Source organism: Volvox carteri, assembly GCF_000143455.1.
Source record: "Volvox carteri f. nagariensis unplaced genomic scaffold VOLCAscaffold_46, whole genome shotgun sequence".
NCBI classification, from domain to species: domain Eukaryota; kingdom Viridiplantae; phylum Chlorophyta; class Chlorophyceae; order Chlamydomonadales; family Volvocaceae; genus Volvox; species Volvox carteri.
In genome coordinates this window covers 873,831-894,216 of record NW_003307589.1, presented here as the reverse complement: position 1 = coordinate 894,216, position 20,386 = coordinate 873,831, and the positions used below count along the sequence as shown (strand labels likewise).

The window sequence follows — 20,386 nt, the reverse complement described above, 5'->3', positions numbered from 1 at the left end:
AGGGGGAGGGGGGGGAGGAGGCACCGCAGCACAAATAACATTCCTTCACTACCCTAAGGCATTGTCACCACCTAATAATTTTACATGGACGGGGACAGATAAGACGTTCCTAGGGTACCTAGAGTCCCCAGTGGCGGCGGAAGTGCAAGCAAGCAGAGGCACCACCCTGTACATGGGTCGGCCCGGCAAGTACCGTACATAAGGGAAGGTGCCATACGGAATATGGACAGGCAGTCGCGCGGGCGAGTGCGTGCAGAGGCATGCGGGAGTGGGTAACGGTGCGGGTGGCAAACACAAACACACACATAGGGGTCTCAAGTGGAAGGAAGGAAGGACCAGGCAGCCAAACTGCAGCCAACCAGCGACTGACAACATCAATGTACGTTTTGCATACGGCAAAACGGTCCTCCTTCAAAACCGCCCACCTGTACGTGATGCTGTAGAAGCGCGCCTCGCCGACCAAGTCCTACAGCAGTACAGTGGCAGTACCGCAGCAGTACACAGCCAACGAAAGAAAACTAAGCAGCAAGATTAGCACTCACTCAAGGATACCGCGCACTCGGAGTACCTTCGCACTGCCCCAGCCCTTGCCCCACACTCTCCCACCTGCCGCCTCCCGTGATTCCCCCCCCACGATGCAACCCCCAATGTGCGTACCCCGATTGCGCCCCGCACCCCCTCTACCCCTCTCCCCCCTCCTTATCCTCGTGCCTACCGCGATACCATACCAGGCCACCATCGCTCTCCCCCCCGAAGCAACCCACATGCGGCACCACCTGCATCATCGGCATCCCTCTCTCCCGCAGCCGCACCCGCTACCAGTCCAAGACCCTGACTCCTGCCCCACAGCACCTCCCCCCACCACACATAAATCAAACACGTACCCTGAGCTCGGGGTCATGTAAGGTAATCTCCTCACACTCCAGCTGCCGAGGATCCGTGAAGCCAACCTGGGAACAGCCCCGGAGGTGTGTGTGTGGGGGGCCCGGGGATTTGGGTTTTGATGTCCGGGCCAAAACAACATGTCAGGTACGGCAGCGGTGCCGTGCCTTACAAGACCACATCACCAGCGCAATAACAGACAGACAGACAGACTCGTTTCCTAATAACAACAAAAACAATTCCTAAAACAAGACACGGATCGAACAGCTCAAATGGAGACGTGTCAACCACCTGCATACTAATCGGCTACGTAATCATCTGCATCTGGTATGTATGTATGTATGTATGTATGTATGTATGTATGTATGTATGTATGTATGTATGTATGTATGTATGTATGTATGTATGTATGACATTCCGGGCGGCTTCAACTCGTGTCACAAAACTCGCATCACGCCACATCTGCCACACCTGCCACGAAACCCCCCTACCCCCCTGCTGCCCCCGGCATCACCTTCCTGCACAGCCGGATGAAGTCGTTGACGTACAACGCCCCCGCCAGGCACTCCCCAAGCAAGACGGGGTGGGTTCGTATGGCGGCGGGCAGCCGCCGGTCGCAGTACACGTCAGAGAAGTGCATCTCGCCTCCGGGCGCCAGCACGCGGTATGACTCCGAAAGCACCCGGGCCTTATCCGGAGACAGGTTGATCTATCGGGGCACGGAAGTTTGAAGGGAGGGAGCCCAAGCCAGTGGGGACGCAGGGGGAGGGGAACTTCCGTCCTCCACGACACGGCGGGAAATCCGACGGGAAATCCGCCTGCCGCACAGCAGCCAACACTCGCCGCCAACGCCGCCAATGCCGTGGCAGCAGCAGGAGCTATTACGGTACGACACAACGGGAGTTGGACATGGCGGTGGCACGCGTACTACCAAGAATGTCAGGCCAAGCACATAACTGCCAGCTACGCGAGGTGGGAAGGTCTGACACCCCCCCCGGTCAGCAACAGCACCAACAGCCCCCTCATCCATCGTGTGACCACATCTCACCTCAGCCCCCAACTCGGAGTATCAACTTGGAGTAGCCGTCTCCCGGTTTTCCCCTCTCCTCAATCGTCTGTGGTTCGTCGTACCCCCAACTCGGCACCCACCAAACACCACCTACCCCGTTCCATCCCCCCTTACCCCCTATGTACATATATTACAGCAGCCTCACCGGATTTTCCCCGTTCGGCCCCTCACGCACCTAGTCACCCTAGTAGTAGCCAAGGCCCTCTTCACCCACCACGCAGTTGGAGATGATAAGGTCCACGCTCTCGTCCTCAATGCCTGCCCGGTCCAGGTACTCGATCTCCCCCTGCACGAACTGCATGTTCGGCTGGCCGTAGCCCAGGGTCTCGCAGCAATAGCTCTTGCAGTGCGCCCGGGCCACATCCAGTTGTGGGGGCGTCATGTCCACGCCTGGAGAAGGCGTCGGATATGACCCAGAGGAGATGTGGACGGAAACTTAAAACGTAGGGAGTGTAACGGGAGACGTACTATCGGACATGTGGATGGTCATATCTTGGGGGGAAGAGGAGGAGGAGGAGGGAGGAGGGGAACTGAATATTTACATTATGCAGACAACATGCAAAAGACACTCACATGAACCGATGATGGCCAATGAGGGCTCGGTGATCGGGAATGCGGAAATGTGCTTGGGCCTGGCTTTGCATGGGTTGACAGTAATTCGGTGTACATACGTACATAGATGCGTACATAGGTACGCAGATGCTTGCATGCATGGATATGTATGGACTCGGACTGAAATAAACCCCTGGTGGGGCTGGCTGGCTGGCTGAGCGGGGCCTGACACAACTTTCCGTGGCCGGGGAATTGCCAGGTAGTTCGTTGCGGAGGGACGTTGTAGTGTGGTCAGTTTTAGTTGTAGGGTTCAGCTTGTGAGCTTAAGGCGCCGGTGGGGCAGGGCGCCCAGGTGTTGCAAGGACCCAGGGCGCGCAGCCGCGCCTGCTGCTCACGGCGCAAAGGCTGCATGGACGGAACTGTGCCGCAGCGCATGCTGAGGTTGGTTGTGGGCCTTGGTAGCCACCGCGCTCTCTTTCCTCTTGACAGCGGGGAAAAACGCGGGGTTACTGCACGCCCTCGGTCGAGCAGGCGGGCCCATCACATACCTCTCCCCCCACAAGGAGGAGAGTGCTTCGGAGGTCGTTCCCGTTGGGGTATACGGTTAGGTGGCCCTGGCCAGCGTCAGGCCTGGATCGATATGTAGCAAACAAACAACCGCACATAACCGCCCTTCCCTCCAATCCCTCCGTTGCCCCGACCGCCCCACCGCACCCACCCGTCACGGTGCCCTTCTCTCCCACCAGCTTTGCCGCCACGTAGCAGTCCCGCCCGGAGCCACAGCCCAGGTCCAGCACCCGCAGTCCCTCAATGCCGGTGGGGATGGGGTTGCCGCAGCCGTAGAACTTGTCCTTGATCTCGCTGGGCACAGCTCCCAGCGCGGCACGTACGGCAGGCGGAGGTGCCTTGCAGGCTGTGCATGCGGAGGTGCGCAGGTCGCCTGTACCCTTGAGTGTCTGTGGGAGTGATGCCCGGGGCAGCAGGCGGGAGAGTGGTCATGGAGAGGGTTGCCATTTGCCAGGAGAGGTCGTGTTGCTGCTTCTCCGCGTGTGTGAGAGTGTCACGAAGGATGAAGAGGGTGCAGGAAGGTAAGCGTGTGGAGGGGAGGCAGCTTATTTGGGGAAAGAGGGTGGCGAGAGAGCCAGGCGAGTGGTGGGACGGAAGGCGGTTGGGTTATGTGATACACAGATTGCCCGGTTCGCCCACATGTTTACCTGCGGCAGGACACATAATGCAGGAGAAGATCTATGCCAGATGTCCAGATGCCGAAGCACGCACCCACCGCCATGATTACTGATGCACGCACCCATCTAAAAGTTTTCCGCATAAGGCTTCCCTACACATATGGCTTCCCTTCGACGATTTCTGTCACGGCATATGGCGTAACCTGTTCACAGAAGCGCACCTCCCCATAGTATTCCTTCACCGTCTCCTTCACCGCCGCCTGGTCCATTCCCAACTGCTTAGCTGCCGTGAGCTCAGCCAGCGCGGCTGGCTCTACCGGTGTCGCCGTCATAGTAGCTGAAACTGCAATCAAGCAGAGTTATAGGGAGCACAACCTTCGGCCTGCCATCCGTTCACAAGCAACAAGCGCTGGACAAGCCGAGATTCGCACAGAAAGTATAAATCTATATCATTTCATCTGTCTGCTCTAGCAACGCTCTAGCGTTGCGCGTAAATCGTTACCTGGAAGTAAGCGGTAAACGACTCGCTCAAAGAATAAAACACTACGATAACCTAAACGTCCTGCATGCGCAATTGATATCGATTGAGAATTCCTGTTCGGGTGTGGCGTGGAGACGGACCGAAACATAACTCAAGCACTGCCGGACTGAAAATACTTAAAAGAGTTACAGACGGATGGATGGAAAACGGATGCATATTCCCGTTACAAGACTCATGACAAATCAGTACGGGAGCAGTGCACGCGGTTAAGCTAACCTCCGCTACCGTGCCTCGGTGCTCAACCGATTTCCTGGATGTTGCAGCGCGTATCATGGAAGAGGTTTACCATATGACATCCTTACTTTTCGAGCAGCCGGCCAACAATGTAGGTAGCAGTCACGAATGAGTGGCCCAATTTTTGGTTGGCTAGTGACCTGCCAAATTCAGCCCTGGGAACATATGACGCCAAACAACGAAACTTGCCTACACACCACGCATGCCCGTTTGCTACAAAGCACATCATCCTTTAATTATCCCGCGCCAACATGAGTACGACCGCGGCGGTGGGCACACTTGTGAGGCGTGTCACCTCACCAAAACACATGGCATCGTGTATGAAACATTACTGGGCGGGAAAGCAAACAACAGCTGACGACTAGGATGGCCACTCAGAACGGAAAGCAAATGCCACCAGCTACTCCTGAAGCTCGCTAGCACCCAACTGCGTAGACGGAACAAACGTCCCGGTGGGCGACCCACATGGCAGCGAGGCACAGCCATCATGTGCCGCAACTTATCCAATGGCGTTGTCCGCAACATCAGTCCACAGCTGCATCCCGCTCTTCAGCGGCTTTTGCACCACTGCTGCCGTCGACCATGTTGCCCAGCCCACGTGTCTTGCTTGGGGTTGGGGTTGGCGGAGGTGTCCGATCAATAAACCCCATAGGCTTCGCTACACGGATAACTTCATCCATCACACACGCACACCTGGATGCAACTCTATCCTTGGTCAGGTCTGGTGCATCTGCGACTATGATGGCCGCGCCTGGCTGATCTGCTGGTTTGCCGCTACGTCGTTTGTGGCGTACTTGTATCTTTCAAGCTTTTCCGGAGCCAGGGCTCAGCATTATTTCACCGGCTTTTGACATTAGTGTAATTGGTACTTTGTTAACCAAACAGTCGTAACTGCTGCTATTGCAGTTCAAAGGGTTTGCATGTCTAGCTGTGGCATGTGGATTTGAACAATAGGGACTTAGGGATTTATAAGCAGCGTTTTTGAACATTTTAGGCTCACTTCTGTACCCCCTGACAGGGGAGACCAGGCGAATGTTATTTCCCCCATTGGCTAAGCCATCCATCTTTGGGGATGTATCCATAGCTCACCACATAGCATGGCGATGAGACAAGCACGCCAACCCTCCCACGGGAGATGTTTTACACCTTCAGGATAGCCTTTGGCAAGTAACGCTGTTCGCAGTCCGGCATTGTAAATGGCCAACATAAAAAACACGCGCACACTATCCGGGGATAGCCCGAAAGAGTACTCCGTTCAACAACACGACTCGTTGACCTTACATAACAAACGATCGGCGCCAACAAGCCATGCACAGGCAAAAAATAAGCAGCAGCAGGCCAGGCCCGGGTCCGGCAGCACATCCTGTCAAGCGGAAGCACTTACGCAATCTTGGCTGGTCCATGGACACAACCCTTACTTGCCGTTGCTCCCAAACATGCCACAGCAATTATAAGGTTCCGAACTACCACACGGTCTAATGGCGGAATCTTGCATGCCTGTTCCCTCTCCCAGCCACTAACGATAGCCCAGGAAGAAAGTGGGGCTCTGCTTTAGGCAGGGCTAGCGATTGTGCAGTTCCTGATAACATGCATTTATCACCAGACGCAAGGCGCGTACCTGCCCCACCCGCCAGCCCCGTCGCAACGGCGCGACGTCACTACACCACCGCATGATAAACGCCGGAGATGTTGTGACCCGGGAAAGGCAGGCCTTGGGTTAGGGGAAACCCCTCGCCCCACCACCATTTCAACAACAGCCATACCCACGGCCGTATACCACGTCTTCAACAATGGGTTGAGCGCGAATCGTTGATCTGTGTCGATTCTCATCCAAATTAATAAAGCTTCACTAAGGAATCTCCAGTAAACGCGCGGTACTCCGCGCGTGGAATCCGAGGCCCCGCAAACAACCCGCCTTTTCACTGTGTCCAGCCGAAGAAGTCAAAGATGAGGCCCTCGCCGTGCGCACAGTTGTAGAAGAACGGAGCGAACACCAGCGACTCGACGGCCATGAGCTTAATGAGGATGTTAAGCGAGGGGCCCGAGGTGTCCTTGAGGGGGTCGCCAACGGTGTCACCGATGACGGCGGCCTTGTGGCAGTCACTGCCCTTGCCGCCCAGCTCGCGTGCGTGCTCAGTAGCACCGGCCTGCAATCAGGAGTAAACGAAAAGTGACTGCGATTCGCAGATTCGAAATTCGAATAAGGATACAAAGAAAAGTCTTCCCAGGCTAGCATTTCGACTAGAATGCCTCCCCTCCCCTCCCTCCCTTCCCTTAGACCTGCAATCACGGCCCCCGCACGAACTACTCACTACATTAGAATCCCCCATTTCCACACCTCGATGTACTTCTTGGCGTTGTCCCAGGCGCCACCGGTGTTGGACATGGAAACGGCCAGCTGGACGCCGCTGACGAGGCTGCCCGCAAGCACACCCGCTAGGCACTGGGTGCCAAACAAAGCGCCAACAACGACGGGGGTGAACATGACCAGGGCACCGGGGGCAATCATTTCGGAGATGGCAGCCTGGGTCGAGATGGCGACACACTTCTTGTAGTCAGGCCGGGTGGTGCCCTCCATCAGACCTGTAAGAAAGCAGATCCCGGAAACAGCGGGGAATGAAGAGTCAGAAGCGAGGGGAACATGAGTTGCGGCGAGGTATTAGGGGGAAACAGTAACGCGACGCAACGCCGACATAAGTCTACATATTCAGGGAGCATAATGCACACCACACATAGCTCATAACCGGCACGACCTCACCAGCAATAGTGTTGAACTGGCGACGAACCTCATGCACCATGGCCAGAGCAGCCTTGCCCACCGACTTCATGGTCATCGCGCTGAACCAGTAAGGCAACATAGCGCCAAGCAGCAGACCAGCGAACACCTGCGATGCCAGGGGTAACTTATCCTTAGGGTCAGCGGTCACGGCAATGACTTCACTGGGGATGTTTGCACGGTCCGCAGTGCTTGCAAAAACGAACCCTAGACGTCTGAAGTAAGGCATGGTTTCCCTTGTGCGAGGGCGCGTTGGCGATTTTTCGGTAAGCAGCACAAATCAGGTCAGGACTAAGGTTCACAACAGCCACTGACCCGTGGCTCCAAGATGGAGGAGTGAATCATGTCAATCCGGGCGCGGGTCACGAAGGCGCCGAACAAAGCCAGCGAAACGAGAGCAGCCGAACCAATTGCGAAACCCTTGCCAATTGCAGCGGTAGTGTTGCCGGCAGCGTCGAGAGCGTCGGTGCGCTCGCGGATGTCCTCGCCCATGCCAGCCATCTCGGCGATGCCACCAGCATTGTCGGAGATGGGGCCGTACGCATCAATAGCCAGACCTAAAGACAAAAGGCAACAGCAAATGAATTGAAGGCAAATCAATGCACCAGCAGTTGCAGTGACCTCAATGCCATAAAGTTTGGCCCCCAACAAGCAGGACATCTGATGCCCACAAACCACGCGGCATGCGCACATACGCAATGCGTGCGACTCGATGCGGTTCTGTAATTGCAGCTTCAATCCTTGCAGCAATTAGCTGAGGCTTTGAAGGTGCCACCTGTCTTGCGATGACACATCTCGTCCCTACTAATCCTCTGCTTACCGGTTGCCAGGGTGGACAGCATGCCTAGGGCGCAGCAAGCAATGCCGAACATGCCAGCCAGTGTGTTTCCAACGTAAATCGCAACACCGATGACAATGGTCGGGATGATGCAGGACTTGTAACCAAGCGCCAGACCGAAGATGATATCAGTGGCGGGGCCGGTGCGGCAAGCATCAGCAACATCCTGCAACGCACAATAACCGGAGCCAGGAGTAGATGAGCAACTGCCTTATGGTTTCCGACTTATGGAGGACCTCTCCTGCTCCAAGTATGCCATTAATCAGCAAAATGCAGAACCCGGCCTAGGATTTGCCAGGCCTTCGCGTGTGACCGGCACATCAGCATGCCAACACAATCAGTCCTCACATCTCTGCGCCTTTCCGAAACCTGGTGTCCGAAGCCAAACAAAGAGCACACCATTAACCGCTCTCCGCACCTGCACCGGCTTGTAGCGGTTCGAGGTGAAATACTCGGTTTGCAGACCAACCAGCAGGCCGCCCCATAGACCCGTCGCGATGCACACAAACATGTACCAATTTTTCACAACCTGCAGCAACCGATATATACCGGACAATTCAGAGTGATCACTATCCCTTAATTCAATAGTTTAGGACACTACGGCGATCACATGCATATGGAAATCGACATATCTCAAGACCGGTTGCGCATCGGACGGTTTGCAGAAATAACTGCCCAAAACATCCCAACTACCATTCTGCCTAAACAGTCATCCGTGCCATGCCCACCATAGTTAGTGAGGCACGCACCTTGACGTCAAATGGCTGATCCGGAGTGCTCGAGGGCACATTCATTTCGAAGGTTGCGGGCAACGACCAGAAAGCAACACCCAGAGCAACCTGTTTAGCGGTGTTTTACGTTGCAAGGGACGCAGCAAGGCCTTTTAAATGGTCGCACAGCGCGGACATACCAACTGTTAAATCTTAGGAATACCAACTGCTAAATCAATGGCGCAGAAACAAAAAAGGAAAGGCATGCATTCGCGAGTTGCAGGGTCCAAAAACAACCCACCCGACCTACCAAGGGTTTCACGGACAGGCTCCAAACACACCACGCAGCCACACTGATGCAACCCACACCGGAAGTACATCCCCTATTATTCTTTCTAGCACTAAAGTTTGCATAGCACAACGTGCAAAGGTGTGATAGTGTGGATAGTGCTATGGAGACTTCTATATCAAAAATTCCAACGCACCGGGGTCATCAGCAAGGTGGAGACGATGAGCTGCATCTTAAGGGCGTGCTCAATCTCGGAAATCTTCTTGGCAGGGTAGAAATCCGTAGCAAGGAATGTGGTCAGCAGGCAAACGACGATGCCTGCAGGCGCAACGCGGTGTAGAGACCGGCGGGAGAGGTATTGAAAACGCACTCGTAACTAACTCGATATGTTGTTCCCAGTAACTGGGCATGGACTAAGTAGGGACCTGGTATCCGTTTACATAGTCATCCGGACGGGCGCATGGGCGGAGTAACTACCAGCAACATACAAAACTGCCCTTACATACCCGTGGCGGACACAAGGAGTGGGAACATCATGGCGGTGTAGCCGTGCTTGTTACCAAGATCCGACACCGCTGCAATAACGAGCGCGGCGCAGGTTGACTCGGCGAAGGAACCAAACAAGTCAGCGCCCATGCCGGCAATGTCGCCCACATTGTCGCCCACGTTGTCTGCGGTATGGAAGTTGGTAAGGGCAAGGAGCAGGAATGCATATTTCAGTAACCCGATACCGCTTAAGGCCAAGGTTCTACTGAGCATCATCGCCGCGCACTACGGGGCAACCAACAACAAGCGGATAGACTGAAGGCCACACGCGACATGTAATTCATGCAGTTCGGAAATGGAAACAGGAATTTCAAGTAACCTCAAGAAGCTTCTGCAAAGATCAACCGAAACAAAGCGAACACTGGAACGGACTACATTTAAAAATCTTAACCCTAGCATCTGATCCCTAGCAAAAACGCTAACGGACCATGACTAATCATCAGTTATGGATACAACGCACCGGCAATAACAGCTGGGTTGCGGGGGTCATCCTCCGGGATGTCCTTCTCGACCTTGCCGACAAGATCAGCACCCACATCAGCCGCCTTGGTGTAAATGCCGCCGCCCACACGGCCAAACAGCGCAATGGAGGAGCCGCCCAAACCGTAGCCGGTGATTGCCTCGAAAAGACCACGCAGGTCGTCGCCATAGAACTGGGCAGATCAGAGCATGCACGGGTCCCGTTGTGAAGCGTTAGTAGCTGCAACAAGAAGCGTAACTTCCACCCCAGTAGGCAGGGCTGGCGAGCAACAGACGACCACCTAGTATATACCGACAGCTGGGCAGACGTTGGTAATCCAACATGCGGTACTATGAAAAAGTGTAAGTCATGGATGCGCTGTCGACAACCGTGTCCGTGACAACAGAGTAACGCTGAAGGCTAGCATCGGGGAGAAGGGTATTAGCAAGCGTACCTTCCGGAACACGCAGATAGCCAGGAAGAGGTTAAGCAAACCAAAACCCGAAAGCAGGAAGCCCATCACAGCACCAGAGCGGAACGCTGCGCAGAAGTTAACACCCCGGGTGAAGTATACCACTCAGTTTATTGCACGCCTTCCATCGCATAGGCGGCGGACACCTAGTGTAGTTATGCAAGAAGCAGAGCTGATCACAGTCAGTCAGGAGTGCAATAATTCAGGCATCTTAAGGAAGAGAGTGAAGCGAGGATTGTCGTACTTTGCTAACCAGCCATACCTACCGCACATGAAAGCGGGGGCAATGCCCTTGCGTGCCTCGACAGCAGTTCGGGCATTCGCATACGTTGCAATCTGCATGCCCAGGTATCCGGACAGAATCGAGGTAGCACCTCCCAGCACGAAAGCGATTGTTGAGAAAATGCCATTTCGGACTTCATCGCTGTGGGTGCGGTCGCCCTCCGGCTTCACAATGCTCAGCAAGGAGAAGATGACAACTGCCATGATAACCTGACGGGATCCATGGGTTGGGACATAGCCAACAGCATCGTCATGCTCATTCGCCAGCCCGAATCCGCTGTAAATCGAACCCCCCAATCTGTCTTGTCCGGGCGGCACATAACATTTTCCAAAGCTTCACAACGCACGCCACAATCGCCAGTAAGGTAAGAAGCTCACCATGAATATTCCCAAATAGTAGTACTCGGTGGCCAGGAAGGACGAGGCACCTTCCGAAATAGATTTCTGGATATCAGCAGCCTTAGCAACAACCTACATCGTTCAGACATGCGCAAAAGGGCTTGTCAGGAAAATTTCACCGACACGTTCCGGCGATCGTGTCCTTGACTTCAGATGCAATCATTTCGCTCGCAAGATCTTCTAGGGAAATTCCGCTTACCTCCTCCTCACCACCACCCTGCTGCTCTTCCAGCAGGTATTCCCGGCCATTCTGGCTCGATATGAGGCGGCCGCCAGTCAGCTGGATAGCTGACACTCTCTTCCATAGGAAAATCGCAAATATGATGCCAAGGATGGAAGCCGCCGGAATCAGACTCAAAACAACAGGTTCGGGGAGAACCATTTCTCCGACACCACCGAGGTCCCCAAGAGGACTTCAACACCTTTCCGTGGCGTCCTTGAAAATGGATTGTGCCACAAAACTTTGTGGAGCAATCACAAACAATCGACTACAATGGTCTGCAAAGGTCTATAAACGTGTCGAGCGGGCCTTATGGTGCCTTGATGCGGCGACAGCGTGAATGTGCCCCTCACCTTTAAGTACAATTGTGCAGGGCATCGTGCGAGAAATACGGCAAAGGATAAATATGCTGATTTGCAGAGATCCCTTATGTTGGGCAAGAGTGCATGTATGGATTGCAGACTTTTGCGATTATCGCTTATAATAATGTAAATATATCGCAGCCTTCTTGTTGTTGCCTGGGATAGGAAGAATGAACGAAGCACCCAATGCGATGGCCTAACCGCTTTGGTGCGTAGCCATCGGTCCCCATCGTAGTATCTCTAAAGACGAAGCACGGTTAACATCTGTAAGGTGGTTAGAATTGCAGCGCATTTTCCCCCTCGCGTACAGCCCCTCTCTCCAGTCCATCTCGTGCAGTGCGACTGTCTTATCACATGAACCCATGCAACCCCACATGAACCCAAGCCAAAAGTTCCAAAGCAAACCTCATCACAATGCTTAGCGGTCTTCAGTCTTTCCCTTACTCCTGCGACCCGCAGCAGTCTCCGTAGAGAATTCCGCTACGCTAACGTATTGATGCGCCGAATTGCCGTTATGCGTTTTCCTTGGACCCCTATCCTACCAAAGCACCCTACACTCAAATACCCACCGCAGTAGGCGTTGCTAACGAAGTCCACCTGACCCCCACATTCCCACCTGGCCCACGCGCGGGCATTATTTGTCGCCAAGCCAACGGAATCGTACAATAGCGAGCCAATAAATTTTCCTTGTTTACTCACAGATGGTCTTTTATTCATGCGTTGATTATTTCAAGGTCTCCACAGTTTCCGCTGGCGTTCGCCTTTCCTGGGGTGGACAAGCACGAGCTCGTCTAGTTGCTTCAATTTCTGACTTTGCTGCAAAGATTGTATCTTGTATGTGTAAAACCAAATAGCGTTAATATAATAGTATTTAATTCCTGCTTCACTCCAGAATTGGTTTCAGCGCCGCCAGATAATTGACACAAGCGGCCGAAACCCAGGCTTGCTTTTAGTGCTGGGCGGCTGTGCCGACTATGGCGAAGCTGCAACGTCGACCAGCCGCTAAAAGGCTTGGTCCTTCAGAAGCCCGCAAGTTACGGGTTGAAGATTCTCCAGACAGCGACAGTGATGAAGATGCATTTAAAGGCAAAAAGGATAAGATAAGCTTGAATATGTCAGACGACGATGATATGGATGATGACGATGGCCTAGACGTCGAGGGTGTCTACAACTTGGATGACAGTGGCGAAGACGAGGAGGAGGATGAGGACGAAGAGGAGGACGACGATGAAGATGACGAAGAAGCTATCATCCAGGACGCTCTGAAGCGTGGCGGACGAATAGCCGAACGTGCGTTGCGACAAACGGCGGCGATTGCGCGGGGTCTAATTAAATATGCACCGCACCCACACGGAACTTGCGTGTATGCTCTGTATCTTTGAGGCCCTTTTTCCTGCTATAGTACAGCATGCCTACTGGTCTATCTGAATTCAGCTCGGGCTCCCGCCAGCTCCCAGCTGCGCTTGCTCCTGCCTGGCACGACTCTCCCGATTCCCATTTACTCATCCCCTGTGGAATCCCAGTAGATGCTTCGGCACCCACATATGTACACCAAAGCCTTCCACGTTGGAACCTACTCCTTACCCATACTCCGTTCCTACCCTGCCACCGCCTCATAACGCAGTTGCCAAGCAAGCTAAGGCGCTGGGCCAGAAACTCAAGCTCCAACGGGGCGAAGAGGATGAGGATGATGAGGAAGACGGCAGGGCCGGAAAGCGAGAGGGGGAAGGAAACGACCAGGGCGAGCGGCTTTGGGGTGCTAGTAAGCGCGCTTACTATGATGCGGACACCGCCGAGGTTGGTACACTGCTACGTGGCGCGTGGTCACCCGCTCTTAGTGCGCCTTGCGTCGCGTCTTGCGCCAAACGGCTTACACTGGGACCCGCCCTCCACCGCAGGCTGGCAGCGATGAAGAGGCGCTCAAGGAGGAGGAGCAGGAGGCGCTGGCATTGCAGCGGGCACGGGCTGCAAAGCTGGCGGCAGCGGACTTTGGACTCGAAGACCAGGACGAGGACCATATGGAGGAGACTGACGAGGGCGAGGAGGATGAGGGTCCGACTATGGGTGGCCTGGCGGCAGCACGCGCAGCCGCGGTGGAGGGTGGCAAGATGGGGAGCGGGAAGCGACAGGGCCAGGTGGAGGTGGAGGCAGTGGCGCGCGACCTGTCCGCTCTGGGTCACGATGCCCGGATGTCGGCGCTGATGGCGGATGCCCCCGAACTGCTCAGCCTGTTGCAGGACCTGCAGGAGAGCCTCGCGGAGGTGCGGAAGGGCAAAGGGAGGAAGGCAACGCTAGGAAATGTGTTCCCATCCAACCCACTCTGGATGGGCACACGGTGATTGCAGGGGGGCTAGCAGGGGTTTACCTTGGCCCTTTTGCTGCGCCCCGTCATGTCATGTCCTTGCGGCCTGTGTGCATCCTACTTTTCCTGTTCGTCCAAAATTGGATTGACATCCTATTGCGCCCTGGTACGGCAGGTACGGCATCGCGTAATGCCAGTTTTGACGGAGCTGCGCGAGGGGGGTCTTGGTACGACAGAGGGCTTGTCGTACCTGGAGGCCAAGTACTTGCTGTTGCTGAGCTACTGCATCCACATTGTGTTTTATCTGCTGATGAAGGCGGAGGGTAGGCCTGTACGGGATCACCCTGTCATTGCCAGGTGAGGAGGGTTTAAGGTTGGGTCCAGACAGAAATCTCTTTGTTGACTGGCGGGTAAGACTGAACTTAAAAAGATTGCTGAACATTTTACGTTGGGCAGCAGGCGAAGCGATGTATGGGGTGGGGTTTAGCTGTCGACCTGTACACGGATGGAGATGCACCTGTTAGTGCCGTCACAAGGAGAGACTCAAACAGAGCCACAAGGAACGCACCGCTGGTTTAATATATTATAGCGTTATATATCGTGAAACTATAACCCATAGTGTAATACAATCTGGCCATAACCTGTCTAATGACAGTACGGCGGCTAGAGTCACCATCATGTCGTGCGTCAGTTGCATGCCGGTGCTTGAGCTTTGCCGAAATGACAAGGCTGGGTGGCTCACGGAAAGCCGTGTGTTGGTGTGCGCCAGTCGCCGTCAGCAGTACCGCTCAGCCCAGCCTACATTTCCTCTACCATCTCTTAATGCACTTCACGATGTTCATCAGCTTGGCCGCCTATGTGTTGGGGAAGAGCGAAGGGAAAGCATGTTTTGCAGCCTCGCCAGGGTTGCGGCTTACACGTTTTGAGGCTATTTCGGTCGCACATTATTGAGCATCTACTGGACTTGATATCTAATGGATGTAGACATTACCTCGATGAGGTCGTTGAGGTTTGGTTGTCCAAATAAATATCTTGCATAGGCGGCTAGAGTCACTAGCACGTCGCCGTTAGTGGCGTGCCGGTGCTGAAGCTTCGCCAAGAGAGATGCTCAGCTCAGCCCGATGAGGGCTGCTGCCCGCTGAGACGTCCGTGAAGCATCGTCGGCTACCGCTGCTGGCGCCGCTGGGCGCCCCTGCGCACACAACCGGATATGCCACATGCGTGCATGTACCCGCACTGCCTGTTTTCTCACATCACACGCATACGGCCCATGATATGTGATATGCATGAAAACCAAGTGATTGTTTTCGTTAAGCACATATCTAGTGGGTCTACCGTTTAAGATGTCGGTTCTGCCGGCACCCTTGCTGTTGCACGAGCCCAGGTGCACTTCGCTGCTTCCGTTAACGCTTTACAGCTCAGCACATTCCACCTGCATATGCCCTCTGGCAAGTCCTCGCGCTTCGGAGGCCCACCTTAGTTTATTATTTTAATAAACTCGCACCGGTCACTTATTGCATTCACTCCAGTCCACAGGCGCCCAAGAGTCACCTGCACGCAGTAGCACAGCATGATGCATCGGCGGCTAGAGTCACTAGTGCGCCCCCGGCAGTGGCGCACCGGTGCTTGTGCTTTGCCAAGAATGAACCCCCGGTCGTTCTGCCACCTTGTGCAGCGTCGGGCGCCGTCGCGCAGTAGTCGGGCTGGAGGGCCGAATCGCCAGCATAGCAGCGTGCCGGTGCATATATGTCTGCTCTGCATATATATCTTACACGCAAGGAAACGCACGCACAATGTTTACCTCGGATGTGATCCCGTTACCTGCGACGTCGCAGTCCTATGTGCGTCAGCTGATATACATATGTATATCCCTGCAAGCATTTTGGGAATGCGTGTCGATTTTAGAAAGCACTGCAGGCACGAACGGTGCGTCCGCGGTTTTGTTGGGTTAAGGAAACGCGACTGAGGACGAAGAGGTTTCGAAGGTCTCGGGGGGCAAGTGCAAACAGGAAGCTGTCAAAGCCCTTGCCTCCCTTTTGTCTTACTGTGAGCATGCATGTATGTCCACCTACCGCACCATCGGCGGCTAGAGTCACCATCACGTCGGCATTCCGTGGCGTGCCGGTGCTTGCGCTTTGCCGACAAAAAGGGGGAAAAGAGGAGAGCCTTGGGGCCTTCCTGCCTCCGCTGGCTGCTTTGGAAAGTTGTGCCCGCGCCGCAGATGCGCAGGTGCCCCACCGGGTGGTCCGCACATTACAACCCAGTAAAGACCCAAATCGGAAGCAGCTCTCCGACCGGCCTTTGCCCCTCTGTCTTCGCCCCTCCGTCCTCCGCACTCACGCCTCGGTGTCGCCCGCCCCGCACACCAAGGTCGCATGCCAGCTGCGTCCACATGCATAGGAACCTGCGAAACCTCGACCCAGTGTACCCTGTCACACCCCGCATACAAACAACATTCCGACGTCCGTTTCTCACGCCGCATCCGGTCTTCGTTAAGCACTTGTGCCCCCAACTTCTGTACCGTGTAATCGATGTCATGGCGCGCGCAGGCTTGTGGAGCTCCGGGCGTATCTGGAGAAGATCCGGCCCATTGACAAGCAACTGTCGTACCAGATCGACAAGTTGCTGAAGGCGGCGCAAATGGCATCGGCGGCACCGCAGGCCAATGGCCGCGGGGGTTTCGCACCGGACGAGGGCCGCGACGCGGCGGTGGCAGGTCCTGGGCCGGGATCGGCAGCTGCGGCGGCGGCTATGGACGCTGATGAGCTGCAGTACGGGCCGCGACCTGACGCGCTGGTGCCCAAGGTCAAGGCGACGGGTAGTGGGGGATCCGCGGGCGATAATGGCACTGCAGGTAGGGGCCCTGTCCTATCAGACGCGAAAAGGAACACGGGGTTCTGCCTTGTAAGTTGTTTCGATTCAGTGCGCGTGAGGGTTCGATAGTGGCTGCGGGTGGGTCAGGTGTGTAGACGCGGTTGCCGCGTATAGCCGTGCTTCATTTTTGGCACCCCTCCCGGACAGGACGGGTGGCGTCAGGATTGACTCCGCCTGGTGTCTTCCCCCTTTATGTGCCGCGCGTCTCCTTCCTGCTAAACTTATTTAGCGAGTAGAGGTCACCTAGGTGACAAATGGCTTTTTTAACCTTTGTGCCAGTGATTTGTGTTGTTAATCAGGTGTAGCATTTGTAGCGACAGCTGACACTGTGGCTGCTGCTGCCAATTTTTCACGTTTATTACCCGTCGTGCATCCGTGTCCTCCCTAATGAGGAACTCCTAGGAAATCCGTCCTTTCCTTTGATAAACCCTGCCGTACTCCTCGAATCTTCTCAACCTGTCCGCCCATCCACCCTCCCCGGCTCCACACTGGCGGCAGGTGAGCCCGGGGGGTTGTACCGGCCACCCAAGATCAACCCAACCTCAATGGAGCTGGACGAGCAGCGGGCTGCGGGAGGGGCAGGGGCCAGGCTGTCGTCTCAGGAGCAACGCCGACTCAAGGAGCTCAAATTCAAGTGAGTGCGATCGTTTGTCCGTCGGTCCGCTTGTCGGTCCGTCCTTCAGTCCTTACGTCGGCTCGTACGTGGGGCCTGGCGGGCCCCACTGGCCGCGCGCCAGGCCTGTGGGGCGTGGCGGAATGGGTGCAAAGCTTCAGTCCGCAGAGGTGAACGTGAAGGACGCGGGGCTATCAGTAACTGTATGCGGTAGTTTGGAGGGTGCAGAGCCTGCGTGAGAGGCATTGTTCCCAGATACGCAAAAACCCCGGCCCCCTCAACCCCGGTCCCTGCCCCTTTTTTCTGCTTTTCCTTCCCTGTCCTTTGCGCGCAGGGCCAAGCGCAGCGACACGCTTCGCGCCCTGGCTGCGGAGCTGGCGGGTGCCCCCGAGGAGGAGCGGGCTGCGGTGGCGGGACTGGACTCCCTGGCTGCCCTGCGCACCCGGGCCAAGTTGGAGGCGCGGGCCGCGGTGGAGGAGGACATGTTCATCCGTGTGCCGCTGTCCAAGGACGAGGCCAAGAGGCTGCGGCAGCAACGACGGGCGGGCATGAGCGGCGCAGGTGTGTGTGTGGGGGGGGGAAGAGAATGGTTACGAGGGCGCGTATGAGTGAGGCTTAGGCCCTCTTTGGGGTCGAGATCCGCGTTTAGGAGGTGCGGGACGTTGCGCTGCCCAGCAGTGGCGGTGGCGTGGTGGTGTTGGATGCTTCAAATGACGCCGCCCTAAGTAGTTTACCGCGCGCTAGTTGTCCTTTAGGATGACACGCTGCTGCCGCTGCCCGTCGCCGCTGCTGTAACCATGTCCGGGCCCGCCAGGGCTTTTGGAGGACTTTGGGGACGAGGTGGCGGACCTGGTCGACATGACCCGTGGGTCAGCTGGCGCCGCCGGCACTTCGGCCACGGCACGTGGCAACGCGATCAATGACCTCTTTGCGCGTCAGAAGGTCTCACAGCGCTTTGGCGCCGACCACCCATCGCTGTCGAAACGGCCCCATGGCGGCGATGAGGATTTACCGCTGCGGGAGCCACTTCACGAGCGGCGGGCCAAGTTTGATGCGGCGGCGGCGCGGCGAACGGCCAAGGCTGGTGCTGCAAGTGACGAGGACTTTGGCGGCGCTGATGAGTATGATCTGGCTGGAGGCGCCAAGGGCGCACGAAAGCGGCGGCCGGTCGGCGAGGAGGATGACTTCTACGCGCAGGCGAAGGTACGTTTAGATCAACTGGCATTGTCGTCCACACGCCTTCACGCAGCCAGCAAGCTCACTTCTCGTTTTGCTTGCGCCCCGCGTACGCGGCCCGTCGGCTTCATGTGTGTGTTGGGGTGTTGGATAGCGGGGCAACCGTGGGTTGATATCGAAAGGAGTTCGTGGCCACGAGTTTGAGTCAGCATAGGGGCGAACGCGCATAGCATGCGCCGTACTTCCCTGTCAACCGATCCACACCATGCGCCGAGGCTGGGGTGATGCATGTGCAGGCCTCCCTGCCCTCAATGCGGCTATACCGGGACTTCGTGTGTCCTAAGCCGAAACCCCTCTTCTCCCGCTCCTCTTATCCGACGGTGACGAACAGGCTGACGCCTCGGCACGCAAGAAGGCTCGAGCCGAGGCGCACAGAGCACCTGCGCTGGCGCCGCCGGCGCCTGATCCGACCACCGCTGCCGCGCGCGGGATCACGGAAGAGATTCAGCGCAACCGCGGCTTGACGCCACATCGCCGGCGCGACCAGAAGAACCCACGCAAGAAGAACAGGTGGGAACTTGTGATATGCGTGTATGCGAGGCGTGGCCGGGAGTGTGTAGATGCGCGAGTCAGTGCGAGTGGGATGTCATTAATGCGTGATATGCATTAGGAATGGGCGATTGTAGGTCGAAGTCACCGATCGAAGTTGGACCCTGCGGGCCACCGCTCAGCCGTGTGGTAAGGACCCAGGACCCCCGCATATATGGCGGGTGGGGCCCTACCTAGCGGGGGTTACCTGGCCTTTTGGTAACTCACGCTGTAGCGAACGGTGTGGAGGAAGAAGGCTGGAAATGATTGAAATGCGGTGGTGGCCAGCCGGGCAAATGGAAATAAGAGGAAAGTGCTTTTTGCGAATGCCCATGGGTGGATGTCCGTCCGTGCGGCTGAACATGGGAACCGAAAAAGGAAGTTTTGGCAGTCGCCAGCTTTTTCCTAGATTTGGGGAGATGCAACATGCGGGTAATGGAAAGAAGCCCTGCAGTCCTCCTTCGTTCAGGAAACGTTTTAGCTGCTTCCGAAAGGAGGTTATCCGTAAGCGTGGAAGGGTACAATTCTTAGTGTTGACGCTTGTGATTCTCCTGTCCGCGCTCTTGCAGGATGAAGTTTGAGAAGGCCATGGTTCGCGTCAAGGGTGCGGTGCAGCCTGTCCGGAAACCGGAATCGGTGGCGTATGGCGGCGAGGCAACTGGTATCAAGACCAAGATTGCAAAGAGCAGGCGACTTTGAGCGCGAACGGGGTTCTGGGGGAGGCTCGCTGGTTGGCTGGCGCTGGTGTGTCGGGATGAGCGTTTATTGTGCCCAAGCTGAGGGGCCATGTAACCGTTTCTCGGAGCCTGCAACCGTCGGGTGCTTATGTGCTCTGTCATTACAACTATCGGATGCTGATACTCTTCCTTCCGCGGTTGTGCGTGTGGTCCTGGCCCACGAGCGCCCTAAGGAACGGGGCGCGGAAAGGAGACGCAGTACTTCGTATTGGACGTGTCCAGTAGGGGCCACTACCGACCTGCACCGCAATGGGTTGTAGGTTGCAGGAATTGCTGGCCG

The 20,386-nt window shown here is 55.9% G+C and overlaps 3 protein-coding genes across 3 annotated transcripts in view; 1 reads left to right on the top strand and 2 right to left on the bottom strand.

The window, feature by feature from the left end:
- The window catches only part of VOLCADRAFT_95757 (uncharacterized protein), a gene marked incomplete at both ends in the record, with an annotated part of 5,897 nt that extends 1,878 nt beyond the window's left edge, over positions 1-4,019 (bottom strand). The window contains 7 exons of the mRNA XM_002954813.1: positions 426-466; positions 885-950; positions 1,397-1,591; positions 2,166-2,341; positions 2,420-2,443; positions 3,222-3,459; positions 3,909-4,019. Coding sequence (XP_002954859.1) covers positions 426-466; positions 885-950; positions 1,397-1,591; positions 2,166-2,341; positions 2,420-2,443; positions 3,222-3,459; positions 3,909-4,019 — 851 coding nt within the window. The remainder of the gene's footprint in view (positions 1-425; positions 467-884; positions 951-1,396; positions 1,592-2,165; positions 2,342-2,419; positions 2,444-3,221; positions 3,460-3,908) is intronic.
- Positions 4,020-6,343: 2,324 nt separating this feature from the next.
- VOLCADRAFT_76494 (uncharacterized protein) lies at positions 6,344-11,625 on the bottom strand. Its single transcript, XM_002954812.1, has 14 exons — positions 11,434-11,625; positions 11,214-11,306; positions 10,820-11,045; positions 10,536-10,621; positions 10,082-10,274; positions 9,582-9,746; positions 9,272-9,393; positions 8,826-8,915; positions 8,495-8,605; positions 8,059-8,242; positions 7,554-7,795; positions 7,221-7,347; positions 6,801-7,045; positions 6,344-6,609 (listed from the first exon to the last, which is right to left on the bottom strand). The coding sequence occupies exons 1-14, from the start codon at positions 11,614-11,616 to the stop codon at positions 6,382-6,384; spliced, it is 2,295 nt and encodes a 764-aa protein (XP_002954858.1). The 5' UTR covers positions 11,617-11,625; the 3' UTR covers positions 6,344-6,381.
- Positions 11,626-12,592: 967 nt separating this feature from the next.
- On the top strand, positions 12,593-20,174 carry VOLCADRAFT_106578 (uncharacterized protein). The gene is made up of 10 exons (XM_002954863.1): positions 12,593-13,106; positions 13,441-13,613; positions 13,715-14,077; positions 14,294-14,475; positions 16,668-16,972; positions 17,491-17,626; positions 17,940-18,166; positions 18,420-18,808; positions 19,173-19,351; positions 19,939-20,174. Exons 1-10 carry the CDS (start codon positions 12,791-12,793, stop codon positions 20,066-20,068), a joined length of 2,400 nt encoding a protein of 799 aa, XP_002954909.1. The 5' UTR covers positions 12,593-12,790; the 3' UTR covers positions 20,069-20,174.
- The last annotated feature ends 212 nt before the right edge of the window (positions 20,175-20,386 follow it).